This window comes from Silurus aristotelis, assembly GCF_946808225.1.
Source record: "Silurus aristotelis genome assembly, chromosome: 6".
In the NCBI taxonomy this organism is placed as follows: domain Eukaryota; kingdom Metazoa; phylum Chordata; class Actinopteri; order Siluriformes; family Siluridae; genus Silurus; species Silurus aristotelis.
In genome coordinates this window covers 15591657-15607530 of record NC_139579.1, presented here as the reverse complement: position 1 = coordinate 15607530, position 15874 = coordinate 15591657, and the positions used below count along the sequence as shown (strand labels likewise).

General features: G+C 38.2%; 1 protein-coding gene and 1 long non-coding RNA gene across 4 annotated transcripts in view; one reads left to right on the top strand and one right to left on the bottom strand.

The window, feature by feature from the left end:
• The window catches only part of ldah (lipid droplet associated hydrolase), a 45422-nt gene extending 29767 nt beyond the window's left edge, over positions 1-15655 (top strand). Inside the window, exons 6-9 of one of the 3 annotated variants that reach the window (XM_083543744.1) lie at positions 12925-13007; positions 13158-13249; positions 13378-13443; positions 15421-15555. In XM_083543744.1, coding sequence (XP_083399870.1) covers positions 12925-13007; positions 13158-13249; positions 13378-13411 — 209 coding nt within the window. In that variant the 3' untranslated portion in view covers positions 13412-13443; positions 15421-15555. Of the gene's footprint in view, positions 1-12924; positions 13008-13157; positions 13250-13377; positions 13444-15420 lie in introns of those variants that run through there. The other 2 variants (XM_083543745.1, XM_083543743.1) reach the window with 2 other exon arrangements.
• Positions 8130-12916, bottom strand: LOC310727393. Its single transcript, XR_014534007.1, has 3 exons — positions 10943-12916; positions 10638-10806; positions 8130-10432 (listed from the first exon to the last, which is right to left on the bottom strand). It is a non-coding gene; the product is annotated as an uncharacterized lncRNA (long non-coding RNA).
• Positions 15656-15874: the final 219 nt, after the last annotated feature.

The window sequence follows — 15874 nt, the reverse complement described above, 5'->3', positions numbered from 1 at the left end:
ACACATTTCCATCTCCATCCTTTATTACTCTAACTTGCAGCACATCCTTTCCAGCTCGGTCCCTTTTTCTGGCCAATTGGTACAAATCGTTTTTTCCTACCTTAGTGTCCAACTTCTCATACAGCGCCTAATATGCCTTTTCTTTAGCTTTCACCACATCCCTCTTCACCTGCTGCCGCATCTACTTGTACTCCTGCCTACTTTTCCTACCCAATCTTTCAGCACCTCTTCACCACCACCGAGCCCCTGTCTGACCTCTTCCCTGAATCTCACACTACAGTCTTGTTCCTTCAGTTTCCACCATCTTTATTCTTCTTTTATACCTCACACTCCTCCTCCCTTTCGTCTTTACCTCCAAAGCCATCCTACAGACCACCAACTAATGGCCAATATCTTTCAGGTTGCATCTCCTACATAGAACATAGTCCACCTGTGTGCACCTTCTTCCACTTTTATATGTCACCCTATGATTCTCCTTCTTCTTAAAATACGTATTTACCACTGCAATTTCCATCCTTTTAGGAAAATCTACCATCATCTGCCCTTCCAGATCCCTCTTCTTAAGGCTATACCTAGCCATCACCCCTTCATCACCTTTGTTCCCTTCACCTACATTAATTTACCAATTGTTCTTTCCTAGGTACACCTTCTACCACTTTATCTAACAAGCCCACCTCCAATGTTCCTGGCCTAACTCCCTTTCCACTTAGTCTTCTGAACACACAACATATCTATCATTCTCCTCAACTGGCCTGTGCAACCATAATGGCTGGGTTTTGGGTTTTATATATATATATAACTATTCCATTGCTTTCCCCCGGACTAGTGTTCGATGTTTTGATGTTGTATTGTCCCAATTAGATAACTGCATGAATGAACAGGTGTACAGGTTTTTTTTAGGCTTAAAGGTTAAAAAAGCAGGCTATCCTTCAAAAGCTCTATAGGTTTTAAATAATATTTTAACCTGTGTGTTTGTGTGAACACGTATCATAGCTGAAAACTAAGCGCTGGTCTTCATTTGCAAATGAAAAGCTGCTCTTTCTCTCATTCTGTTTTGCATTACACACATAATTAATGGCAAGTTGACAGACTTAATTAAAAAAGCATGTTGCGATTAAATGGAACTTCCTGGGTACTTTTCAGAATTTATTTGTTCGAAAATCCCTTTCCTTAGAGACTTGGGATTGTCGATGGTCTCATATTAACTTCAAGTGAAACATGCACACAGTACATGCCAAGCAGACATCAGGGCCTGACATGAATTAATGAGAGCAGCCTCTCTAAAGAATACAGATATTAAGATGTCTCTATCATCAAGTAGATCAACTAATACTATTACCCCTTTTTAGCTTTTTTACTCCTTTATTTCTTTTCACACTCTGTTGAATTATCACGGGGATACAAACTCTTTCACATTTTCTCTCACCTTTCGGCCTTGCATTTTTTGGGAATGCGAGAGTATGAAATCCGAGTACGATTGCTAAACATTCGTTTCCCATCACCAGAGAGAAACATAGTTAACATTAGCCTGACCTGCAGTCCGGTCATGAAGGCTATACACTTCCTATTTGGCATTTTCAACAGACTGGCTGCAGATTATTTCCTTTTCCTTTTCCAGACACCTGGAAACCAGGGAAAGAACACTTTCTTGTTACATAAAAATAAAGAAATATTAGCCTTCCATTGAAAGATTTTTATGATTATTATCCATTTTTTTACTTATGTTTTAGTGCACTAAAATATTTTATACAGTTGTTATATTTGTGTGTGTGTATATATATATATATATATATATATATATATATATATATATATATATATATAAACAACTATAATTCCAACTACTATATCTATTTATTTATTTATTTATTTTAACTTATTACATTTACTTAAATAACTCTGAATAAATCTGGCCACTGCTAATTTTGGTTTGCTAGCCACCTTAAGTTGAAGTATAATACTGTTGTCTCTTATGAGAGTGGCTCAAAAGAGTCATTTAATTCAGTAGAAGGAAACCAAATCTTGTCTGGTGGAGCATATATCCATTGCTTAACAAGATTTGCGCAGAATGCAACAAAACATCAGAGCAAAATGTAAGATTTATTTTTATGTAAGCTTAGATTTTTTTTTTACTTTACACAACACAGTGCATATTCTATTAACTTCATATGTGAACTTCACCTGATAATAGTGGCCAAGTTTGTAGGAAAGGAATATAGGCACATTACCGAATATAGGTGTCACCTTAGCGAGAGTTCAGGCATGTAACTGTTTAAAGATGAAACCTTTCTTGGTTAAAGAGCATTGAATAGAAAGCCGAGGGCAATAAAATGATCAAAAAAATGAAAGTCATACAGAGGCTGAAATATGTTAGCTGTTTTGAAGTAACTCTAGAACATCATATCGTAGCTGACCAGATTCCTGATTTTCCATGCTGTGGATTGGTTTATGAACGGTTTTATTGAATGATATTGAGGTTTTGCTTCAATCCCTAGTCAAGACATTAATGTTGAAATGTAAGAAATATCCACTCTGAAGAGACCAGTCCAACATTCCTCCAGTGTTGTTTTTCATTTGTTGTGTTATTCGTGGTAGTAGTAATATCTTTTTGTAATATCTTTATGTAACTTTATTTCCCAAATATAAATGCATTTTGCTCATCAGGGACAAATGTACTTGCAAAGAACATATTTACTTTTAATCAGCACATTATCTGTGTAAAGCTGCTTTGAGACAATGTTCATTGTTAAAAGCGCTATACAAATAAAAATGAATTGAATTGAATTTAATTGAATTTTGTAACAAGCATTAAAAATGATCTAGTACCGATCAGAGGCCAGGTATATTCTAGCTAAATGAAGGATGTGGTTGCAGTATTGTGTAGCCAGGTCACTATGGATTTCTTGACCACAGGTGTTATTTCTCATGGAGAAAAACCACAAACCTTTCCCCCAGCACTCGCAAATTAGATTTAATCCACAATTAAAATGCGATGATGGATAAATCCCTCAAATTCGACGTAATGAAAGTCATGTTTATTTCTGTTTTTTCATGCAGTTGCTTTTCTCTAAACGGCAGTATAATTCTGTATGAGGTACTGCAGAGTTTGCCCACCCACCTTGGGTTCTGTCTGGTGGAAGAAAAATCTGCACTGTGTTGCACCAGTTTTCTGGTTTTCTTTCAAGACATGTGTTATTGAACTAAAAAAAGGAGGGTAAAACTGTCTGGTTCATCAAGTTCATTTTTATTTTATCGAAGCAAAATGAGGAAGAACAGCAACATAAAACAGTCAATGTGGTTCAAAACAGCAGACAGACAGCTGTCTGAAATTCTTCTCTTACAAGTACTACTACTACTACAAAATACTGTTATTTCTACTTCCACCACCATTTCTACTATTACTACTAATACTATTACTTCTACTAATACTACTTGCACTTCAACTATTACTACTACTATTATTACTACTACTGTTGTTGTGTAGTGTCTTAATGGGCATCAAATGTCCCCACATGGTTAGGAATACTTGAGAGTTTTGACTTTGTGGGACATCTGACTGGTCCTCACCAGTCAAAAAAGAAAAAAAATCAACAAAAAAAAGCAATATCCATTTTTTCATTGAGCAGGTTTTGGATCTGTTACAATCCAATGTTTTGGAAATCACTACTACGCTTTTTTTTTTTTAATTAAAAACTAAATTAATACATTATTATCCCCGTGTTTTAGGGTTTCCTTCAGATACTCTAATTTCCTTCTCATGACTTGTAGACTAATCGCCATTTGTCTGTAGTTTATTTGTTATTTTGCCCTGTGATGGGTTGGCACCCTGACCTGAAGGGCTCCAGATTAATGCCCTAAATTCCCTGGCATGGGTTAAGGAGATGGTTAGACCCAAAGGTTGATACAACATGCTTTATCTAGATTATTAGATTTGTTAGTGAAATTACTTCAAAAGGTGTGTGTGTGTGTGTGTGTGTGTGTGTATGCGTGTGCATTCGTGCATGCATGCGGGTGTTTGCATGTGCGAGTGTGTGCGTGTATGAGCTTAAAAATATTAATGTACCATGTAAGTGGCACACAGAACATTGAAAGGTTTACATTCTTTTTAGGTTTAATGTGTATTTATTTACATGTTTCTGCAGTATGAGTAAAGTGAAGTCTAATAGTTACTGATCATTAGATTCCAGTCCTGTTTTTGGGTAAAGGTGCAGCACAGAAATTCATTGAATTTTTCAGTTTGTCACTACATTGGTGTGCCCGAGCTGAATTCTCTAGATGAGTCAGTGCATATGCATTTGTGTCTCCTTTGCGTCTTCTTTCTGATCTTAACTGGGTGCATGTGTGAGGACGTGTAAATTGGGCTGGAATGCTATGTCCTGCCAAACCCCCGAGTCCAGACACCCCCCTAGAGATAAGTGAGATAGACCAGGGGATGTCTCGCTCATCACTGCCCCAAGACTGGCACACACATCTCCCTACCCAAATCTCCTTTTTTGCCTTTTTCTCTTTCTGTCTGTCTCAGTCTCGCTCATCCCCCCCCCCTTTGCTCTCTCTCTCTCTCTCTCTCTCTTGCTCTCTCTCTCTCTCTCTCTCTCTCTCTCTCTCTCTCTCTCTCTCAATTTCTCTCTGTCTTTTTTTTGCTTAAAAATAATTTCTGTTTCCCATTTTGCCCATTACTTTTGAATTCGAAAATTTGTAAAATCTATGTAATATGTAAAATAAGTCCGGTCTTTAAAAATACAGGATTATTACTTTCTTTAGTAGACAATGAAAGTTTATTCTTTCGAACCTATGTCTTAACTTGTCTTTAATTTTCAACCTGGGACCCAACCGATAAAAAAAAAAAAAAAAAAAAAACTAATATGAAACAAGGTCATAGAGGTTTTTTTTTTTTTTCTTAAAACATCGCAAACTCTAGTGTCTGTTCATCCCATTTATTAACAATGATCCACATCCAAGCTTACTCTTTTTAACGTAACACAATTAAATGTTCCAGGTCATAGTCCATAGCTGGAGAGAGAAAGACAATTTGCTTATACTGAAAAAAAGCATAGCTGTTTTTTATTTCACAAATAGCAATCAGCCCACATCTATCCGGCAGTTTTGGGGACATTTCTGGGAAATGAGTTACATTGTATAAACAGTAGTGTTTTGTACCATGTACATGCAGTTTACACTCGAACATTGAAATATATTGTTTGTAAGGTGGTACTGCAATATTGGCCTTTGATATCTCAGAACACTGCACTTCTAACTAAGAAATTGCTAAATGTTTTTTTTTTTTTTTTTTAGGGGGTTGTTTTGTTTTGGTTTTATTGTGAGAATCTTGAACAATCTCAGATGTTGCAGATGAATGTGTCCCTGTGGCTGTTTTGATGAATCACATTTACATGATCCGACAAACGTAAATAATACTGATCAAAATAATGCAGGCCAGTCTTCCGCCATTGCACGTCAAGTTCAGTACCAATGTGTTTTTAATACATATCACAGCATATCACCAATGCCATACATTGTGCTACATATCATAAGGTCTTGTAGATACTGTGCAATGATTGAGACCAGAGATGCCCCATTTTGTAGCAGTGGGTCATTAAGTATCTCTGTCATACTTAGTACCATACGTTTTCACTGGTGTAGTATGGAAATGTTGCACCATAACATTTATAGGCATAATGATAGCATGTGTGTTTGAGGAATGTGAAATCAGACTGAGTATACCAATTACACACTACAGCAATAATGCACGGAAGCTATACAACTACATTATACTATTTATATTATATATACATTTTTATCCTGAGCCATCCTGTCCAAGAGCATGAATTGTATGGTGACGCCTGGTGAGGAGAACCAAGAAAATGGTGCCTTTCCTATAGTCAAGCATGGTGGAGGTAGCATCATGTTCTGGGGCTGCATGAGTGCTGCTGGTTAACTGCGGTTCATTCCAAAATGTACTGTGGCATTCTGAGCAGAACATGATGTCCTCCCTTCAGAAACCGGACCGAAAGGCAGTTTTCCGACATGATAGTGTACTTTTTTTTGTTGCCAGCTATTTAGACATTAATGGATGTATGTTGAGTTATGTTCAGAGGACAGTAAATCTGTACTGCTATACAAGCTGCACATTGACTACTCCAAAATATTTCCAAGTTTCTATAGTTTTTATAGTATTGTCCCTTTGAGAACATAATAAAATGGTTGCTGAAATGTGAGGGGTGTACTCACTTTTGTTAGATACTGTATATGCTGGATAGATTAGATAGATTAGATAGATAGATTAGATAGATAGATAGATAGATAGATAGATAGATAGATAGATAGATAGATAGATAGATAGATAGATAGATAGATAGATAGATAGATAGAGTGAGTGAGTGAGTGAGTGAGTGAGTGAGTGAGTGAGTGAGTGAGTGAGTGAGTGAGTGAGTGAGTGAGTGAGTGAGTGAGTGAGTGAGTGAGTGAGTGAGTGAGTGAGTGAGTGAGTGAGTGAGTGAGTGAGTGAGTGAGTGAGTGAGTTCATAACACTAAGTCTTTCCACAAGGTTTATGTCTACCTTTTTCTTGTTCCATAAATCATCTACTGTACTGTTGCATCAGTACTGTCGATGCTTAACTGGGCTCTCAGACATTAGCAGTGTGCCTCTAAGGATTAACTTTGTACTAAAGTATTGCTGTTTATTTTGATCTATATAGGCAGCATTTGTGGTTTGAGGAGGATTAACAGTTATTATTACTTTTATAATTATAATTATTATTATTATTATTTGGAGAGCTGTTGTATAAATGGCTGATCAAACCCTTCAGACAGAACAGACCTTTCATTCATGCACACAGATACACAGAATTGTGCCCCACAGACTACATGTGTGCAGTTCTCTGGAAAGTGAGTTATCAAGCCACAGCACATGCTGACAGGAAAGTCCCAGTGATGCAAAATATGAATGCTGTCTCCTATACATTTGGCCAGCTATACACGCACACACACACACACACACACACACACACACACACACACACACACACACAAAAACATGTATAGGGCGATAGGATCACCCTTGCTGATCGCTTGCCAGGTCATCATGTCAGGCAATGCACATTAGCTCATAACTAGTGTGTTTGGGTGTGTGTAAAAGTCCTCTATAATATGTTCAAGGGAGGTGAAACAAAATACCAGCGCCAGTATGCTTTTTATGGAGGCCCAAAAATTACTGTACATTGCCTAATGCTTTTAATCAAGTGTCCTCACTAGTGGAGTAGAAGATACGATTAAAGAGCTGAGGTACACTTTACTCCAAACATCTTTGCTTGTTTCCTCTTTCGTCTTTTCCTGCACATATTGCTCAGATTTCTTTAATAATCACCTTAAAATAGCCAGCAGGCCTTTTCAAAGGACAGAGTGTTTATTCCTCTGATGTTAAGGTGCAGGATGTTTCATTAATGAGAACATGTAACAACATAAATGGTCATTGATCATCAGGGTATGAATGTTCTGTTTTGGACCACCGGCTGTTTTTGTGTGAGAGCGATTTAGTGCTACATTCTCCATTTTGGAGAATACATAAGCTAAGCTTTTGTCTCTTTTCCATGCTTCCCTGTTTCTTGTGCATTCACACAGTAAATTTACTTAACGTCACAGCTTATGTAGCAGCTGATTGTACATGGGTGAAAATCTCATTACATTTTTAAGAATGCTCTTTTTCAAGAGTATTTCTTTTAGGAGAATATCAAATGTCCTGCTATAGCAAACATGGTTGTCTATTAACAGCACAGTAATTACTACTACATAATAAAATATACCTTTCTCTTTTCATAGTCTGGAAATTCCACTTATGTCCATGCATATTTGGGAAGTCAAGAAATGTACAGAAGGAACCCACTTTCCTTTAAAACTGTGTGAATTATCTGACATTAAAATATATATGGACAAAAGTATTGGGACATGTGGCTTTTCCAGCTAAATTTTCCATTCACTAGAACTAGGAGAGCTAAATCTGCAATGGAGCTCTGACCACAACCCAATTGAACACCTTTTGGAATGAATTAGAACTGCACCCCACCCCAGACAAAGTTTGTGGTTCTCGTGTGCAATATGTTTTGAACATCTTATACATGAGAACCTTGTGGTGAGATGTCCACAAACTTTGTCCAAATAGTGTACCTTTTAAATCAACACTTCACAAAGTGCAATCGGACACATTTTTTTTTCTTTTTTCTTTATCTACAATTGGATTGTAACCACATCCAAAAACTTATATATACAGATAGATAGATAGATAGATAGATAGATAGATAGATAGATAGATAGATAGATAGATAGATAGATAGATAGACAGACAGACAGACAGACAGACAGACAGACAGACAGACAGACAGACAGACAGACAGACAGACAGACAGAAAGAAAGAAAGAAAGAAAGAAAGAAAGAAAGAAAGAAAGAAAGAAAGAACTTTATTGCCATTGCATAGTACAGGTACACAGCAACGAAATGCAGTTTAGCATCTACCAGAGGTGCAAATGTGCAAATTGACAAGTGCAGATAAATACGTAAGTATATGTACAGCGTGTGTGTGTGTGTGTGTGTGTGTGTGCGTGTGTGTAAACATATGTACAGTGAATAAATATAAAGTCTATAGCAGTAAAGAGATGTGCAGACAGTGTTGAAAAGTACAAGTAAATAGTTATAACTCTATGGCAGTAAAAAAAATGTGCAGACACTGTTGTAAAGGTACAACAAGTAGAAGGTTATAAGGCTATGGTTTTGAAAGAAATGTGCAAAAGCTAATTCACTAAATATATGTATATGTAAATGTGAAATATTAAGCAGGATGTACAGTAAGGTATATTGCTGTATGCTTTAGCTCTATCTTGAATCTGGTAATGTGGGATTCTGACTTTTGTATATCTTTTTAACTCTTATTAGTTCTTTCAGGTGATTAATCAAGGCTAGTTTCGTCTCACTTGAGGTGTGAATTGTGGGCAGGGCTTACTTATTTATATTGAAGGTGCTCATACATTGATCTCAAATTGGCAGATCAGTCATGTCTAAAACCCATCTCTGTACTCACCTCTTACAGACACAGACATTCTCATCCACAAAACAGATCTACACTACATTGCCAGTAACATCATCTACCCTCCTGTAATGTCTCAATCTCAAACAGAGGTGGTAGGTGGGCTCCTGAATTGCCAATCTGCTGTAAGGGTTAGGGTTAGTCATTCACTGAGACCTGGATATCCCCACAGAACACAGCTACACCAGATGCTCTGTCTTCTGCCTCTGCTTTCTCTCATTTGCTAAGAGAAACCGTTGGAGGTGGTGGTACTTGTTTCCTGTTGTCACAGAGCTGGTGTTTCACACCTCTCTCTTTGTCTCATCAAACCATGTCTTTTTTTAAATTCCATGCAGTTTCAGTTACCTCCTCCAATCAACCTCTTCATCATTGTCATCTACCGCCCTCCTGGTTGCCTTGGACACTCACTAGAAGAGATGGACACACTCCTAAATACTTTCCCTTCTGACAGCACTCCTCTGACAGTTTTTGATGACTTCAACCTCTTATCTGACAAACTTCAGTCATCTTGCCTTCTGATTTTTTAAAATACCTTCTCCTTGACATTTAACAGCTGCTCTCCCACACACAAGGGAGGAAATGTCCTGGACCTGGTTTTAACTTGCCCTACCCCAGCTACAGACACGACTGCTACCCCAATTCAAATTTCTTATCATCACCTGGTTTCCTTTACAAGCACTCTTCCCATCCTACCTAAAAACATTTTCCAACATCTCTCTCTTATCTGTCCTAACCTCCACTTCATTTCTCCCTGCTCTGTAGCTTTCTGTACTCTATTCTTGAATTCTTGAAGAATCTATTCTTGACCCTGAATCCTTTTCCTCTTTACCCTTATACTTTGCCACTGACTCTTTCCACTCCTCTCTCTCCTCAACCATGGACCTCCTCTGCCCCCAACCACTAAACCCAAAAAGACTTCTTGTCCCACCCCCTGGCTGTTAGAAGTCTTGCGCAGCAATCGGCGAGAACTCAGATCAGCAGAGAGAAAGTGGAAAAAATGGCAACTTGACGCTGACCTCGCGAATTTTCTTCGGATGTGACTACTTCTAAGACTGGCTACTACAAGAAAAAGCTTGAGGCATCTGCACAAGATGTTTGTAAGCTCCACAACATCTCTTCACTACTTAACCCTGCTGCTCCATCCTCCCTGACAGCTGAGGACTTTGCCTCCTTCTATGATAAGAAGATTAAGAATATCTGCCAGACCTTCACTTCCTCCCCAACAATGACTACACTACACAGCCAAGAATCCCCTATTCATTTGTTGGCAAGCTTCTCAACCAAAGCAGAATATCAGATACTGCAAGGCATTCAATCTTGCAATCCCACCACCTGCCCTATGGATCCAATCCCTTTAACTATGCTTTAGACCAGGGGTCTTCAATCTTTTCCAGTAAGGGCCAGTGTGGGTGCAGGTTTTCATTCCAACCAATCAATGGTCACACCTGATAGTCATTGAAAATGAAGATCATTAGATTTGAACAGGTAGAATTTGGTGTGGACTTGCTTGGTTGGAATAAAAACCTGCACCCACACTGGCCCTTTCTGGAAAAGATTGGAGACCCCTGCTTTAGACCATCTCACAAATCCTCCTGCTGTTCATCTCCATGATCATCAGCGGTCCTTAACATCTGGCCAGGTGCCAACTACCTTCAAACAAGCGAGGGTTATTTTCATCTTGAAGAAACCTGCTCTGGATCCATCAGACATCAACAACTACAGAACAGTATCACTTCTCTCTTTCTTTGTAAATCTCTGGAACGCACTGTTTTTAACCAACTGTCCAAACCAGTCTGGCTTCAAAGTGGCACATTCCACAGAGAAGGCCTTTTTGGCTGTTTTCAGAAACTACATGCTGCTCGATCAGCCTTGACCTTTCAGTAGCATTCGAACACAGTCAACCACAAGACTCTCTTTTCTACTTTTAGGAACCTCAGTAGCATCTGTGAAGTAGCATGGAAATGGTTTGCTTTCTAACTAAATGGACGGTCATACTAGGTAACATGAAGGGGGTCCACATCTGCCCCATGCAGATGTGGACGCAGACCCTCTACTGGTATCCCACAAGGCCCAGTACTTGGTCCCCTCCTTTTCTCCCTCTATACCCACTCTATTGATTTCCTCACATGGGTTTTCTTACCGATGGTACGCTGACAAAACTCAACTCATTTTTATTTCCCTCCTTCAGATACCACAGCTTCCGCTCGGGTCTCGGCATGTTTGACAGACATATCTTCATGGATAAGTGCTCATCAACTAAAACTAAACCCCAGCAAAACAGAACTGCTGGTCATCCCAAGTGATTTATCTCCAGGTCAAGATCTCTGAATAACTCTTTAAAACTCTCTGCTCTTCCCTTCAGCTACTGCTCGCAACCTTGGGGTGACCATGGTCAAATCAACTGTGCTTCTTCTCACATGTTGCTAATGTGGCTTATTCTTGTCTATTTCTTTTCATTTCGAGATTAGTTTACTGCAACTCTCTGCTGGCAGGTCTACCTCTGAACGCTATTCATCCACTGCAAATTATCCAAATATATTGTGCTCAACCTGCCCAAGTCCTCCCACACCACCCCACTGCTGCACTCCCTCCACTGGCTTCCAGTAGACAAAAATGGACCAGCACCTTCTTACCTCAGAGACCCCATCACACCTCGCACTGCACCACGCTGTCCAAGATCCTCCAGCACTGCTCGACTGATACCACCTTCTCTCAGGATAAAAGGTAAGTATACTTTAAGGTGGAATGAGCTTCTCCTAGATGTCCGAACAGTGGAGTCTCTGGCTATCTTCCAGTGATGGGTGAAGACCTTTCTTATCCTGAAACACTTAAACTAACACTTTTCAAGTTTGCTTTGTTAAAAAAAAAAGAAGAAGAAGAAAAACCCTCAACAGAGTTGTAGGCTGATTTATTTTAATATGTAATCAAGTGTAACAGTGTAGATTTATTTATAGCAAGAGACTTAAAGCACTTTTGTACGTGGCTCTGGACAAGGGCATCTGCTAAATGGCGCAAATATAAATGTATATATAGATACACATAAATAAAATAGTAGTGCAGATGCATATAAGGCACAATATGTGTAGAAAAAGAGGGGTATGAAAATTGCAATATGTACATTGTATGTACAACTGTACAGAAGTTATATACAGTATTTATACAGTGATCTAACGGTGTAGTGTAGAGTTCAATAGGGTGAATGGAAAAAAGCTGACTGTAAACCTGCTGGTTCTGGTGCATATGTTCCTGTATATCCTTCTTGATGGAAGGAGGTTAAACAGTTTGTGACTGGGATGTGAGAAGTCTGGTAGTAAGTATGCAGAAATGAATGTGTGAGCGTAATATAATAAAAAATGAAAATTCCTGCACCTTTTTGATCTTGACAAGGGTTAAAGAACTCCAGAATTCACAGATCATGCTGACAGTGATGGCATTTCTGTATTTCTGTTTTCCTCTGTTTCCAGGGACAGTGTGTCAGGGTTCATATTCAATTACTAAAAAAGTCTAGTTTAAGCCCACTTTAGGCTTAAATCCAGATATATGCATGGATACTTGGATCATGGCACTTAGAGGGAAAATAATTCATGGTGGAGAATTGATTATGTTCAACATGTCCTGAAGTGTTTTATTCATATAATTTCAAGGAGTTCTGAGTTATTTATTTAATACAAAAACTTTAGATAGTTAGATTTATAGACACTTGTAAAAGACAGATGGGAGAGTGTTTATTTTTCTGATTAATTTAAGTGACTTCAAGGTGCAAGTTTTATTAAGCATCCCAATCCTTATTTTTATTTATTTTTTTACCTAAGGACTATTGCTTTCTGATTTTTTTTCTTTTCTTTTACAGCCAACGCTATGTACATGGGAAGTCAAGAAATGAGGCTGGTTCTAGATCGAGATAACATGACCATACAGCGGCAGCTTGACAAGGTACTACAGCTATTTAACATTCAGAGAAAAAAATGGTGAAATCCAACAAACCGAGAAGCTGATATTTTACAGGCAATTAATGAACGTATTTTAAGAGTTTAATGAATATTAGTATTTTAGTGATGCTTAAGGCTTTTTTTTTTTTTACAGATTTCAGACGTTCCCAAGTGGCCAAAAGGGTTAAATGATCTAACAATCATCCGTAGTTTATTGCGAAAAACTTTAAAGAATGTGAGATCAGAGTGAGCGCTCATGCCGCCTCGTTCTGTCTGGAGGCACAGAGAACGTATCGAGCATGTGTCTCAGCGTTTGTGTCTGTGTGTTTTCGATGCGTTTGCTCTGATGCTAACCAGAGGCCTTGTGCATGCAGAGAGGTGGGACATGACTGGCTGGGATGTCAATAACTGGTGCTCTTTATCTGTCATCAGTTAAAAAGGTGATATCATTGCGGCTCTCACTCTGCTTCTCGTACACACCACATACTTTAACCCTAAGTGTCACAAGACATACAGCACCTTCCTGTTATGTCCTGTTAAAAAGACAGAGCTCAAAGATGGCACGAAGACGGAGTCACAGTAAAGGCGCACTTGAAAAAAAATCATTATTATGATGTTGTTGTTATTGTTGTTGTTGCTGTTTTTGTCACAACTTTGTGTCTACTTCAAAGTTTGACATGGATTGCATGACAAAAGGAATCTCCTGCCCCCCACCCCCTTTGTTCTGCAGCGCTGGCTCTGTATATGCGTGTGTTCCTATTTTGCTTTCATGCACTTGGTTATAGCCTGCATTGTGGAAACTATCGAGCCTCGCTGGCTCATCGCTTGCCAGCAACCCTGCCAGACTAATTCTTTTTTGAAAGAGCTGTAGGTGAAGACAAGAGGTCGTATGCTTGAACCCCTCTTCAGTCTTAAACCACATGCATGTGACTCCTTTATTAGATTTATAGGCTGTGGAGAAATCAATCAGGCAGACATCTGTAGAAACTGCCACGATCAACTAGCACAGGGAAGAGAAGGCCTGGCGTTTTTGCAATTGGTCAGGAGAGTGATGTAAAACAGTTGACAAGTAAATGGGATCTTTTTATTTTGCTCAACACGAGGAGTCAATAGCGGAGATTCCTTCTTTCCTCTGAATGTTATCGGCTCAGAATCACTGCTGAGCCATTACTAACCATGAGAAACGATGTTTCATTACGTTTTATTGACAGTCATTCTTGACCTGGTTTGCTCTGAGTCTTTTAGACTATGCGGTTGCTGAGACTGACACCGGTTTCTTGTGAAGTCATTTTCTATGGTGGGATTATGTCTGAGATCTTATCAGGGATGTATCAGAGAATAAACACAAAAATGTTTATATACATAGGATGGAACATGATGCACTGGGGTTTTTTGGTACACCCTTTTTAATGTGGGTTTAATGCATTGTTGTGGGGGGAAAAATTTAATAGCATTAAATGTCAAGCATCTTGAATCCATTGTGCTTTTCATTTGTGGAAAGGCAAAAGATTTGAGATTAGGTTGACCTTTTGAATTCTAAATAAATGCCTGTAAAATATGTGCATCAGTACACTGGGCATGTTGGACAAATAATTAATGATGAGAGTTGAATTATTTGTCAATAACAGCACGTCCCAAAGAGTTTTTAACCACAGCAAATGTAAAGAAAAATATTTTTTTATAGAAAAAACACATCCATTTCATTGCCATTTATAAGTATTTTCAATACATCTGGAAATCATGTTATACGATGCTTAAAAGTTTTAATAAAAATGCATAGTTTTTCCATGTGTCCTTATGGACAAATTTACTGTATTCATTATTTAAAAAATTCTAATTATTATTTGATTTGTGCATTGAATATATGTCTCAGTGATAACATAGAATGATTGCATTATGGAAGCTTTCTGCCTTGTAGCCAAAATAATGTGAATATATCAGCATAGCAAAAAGTATAAGGGTAGATTTAGACTGTAATTAATATCAACACTGCAACAATGGCTTAGGACCAACAGTTCTGTATTTAAGTGCCCATTACTGAAAAGTTCACCTCAACAATAATGAAACTATAATAAATGGTCATTTGGTTGTCCCCAGATGAGGATAGGTTCCTTTTGGAGTCTGGTTCCTCTCAAAATTTCTTCAGCATTCCATCTCAAGTAGCCTTCTCATTAGGGATAAACTAATAAGGAACAAACATATTGCCACTAAACTTATACATTCCAACTTTATATCTTCTCTATCTGTGCTAAGCTACATTTTTACGACAGTGTCCACTGTTAAACGCACAATACAAATAAAAGTTAGTTAAATTAGCATTAATCACATTCGAGAATTCTACCATACGATGGAATAGGAGTGTTTACAGTTTTATATATATTGCATATAGAACTAAACTCCTTTTTTTACTTCCTTAGCTTGTTTTTTACTACGGAGCCACGGACCACTGGTGCCCTGTGCAGTACTACCAGGATATACGAAGAGACTTTCCTGATGGAGACATTCGTTTGTGTGAGCAAGGTCTACGCCACGCATTTGTCCTGGATGCAGGTAAACAGATGGCCAACATGATCACAGAGTGGATCTATGATGACCTAAAGGGATTATAGAACTAATATCAAAGCAAACCTAACCACTGACCTACACCGGCTGTACCTACAGTGAGGAAAATAAGTATTTGAACACCCAGCTATTTTGCAAGTTCTCCCACTTAGAAATTATGGAGGGGTCTGACATTTTCATTGTAGATGCATGTCCACTGTGAGAGACATAATCTAAAAAAAAAATCCAGAAATCACAATGTATGATTTTTTTAACCATTTATTTGTATGATACAGCTGCAAATAAGTATTTGAACACCTGAGAAAGTCA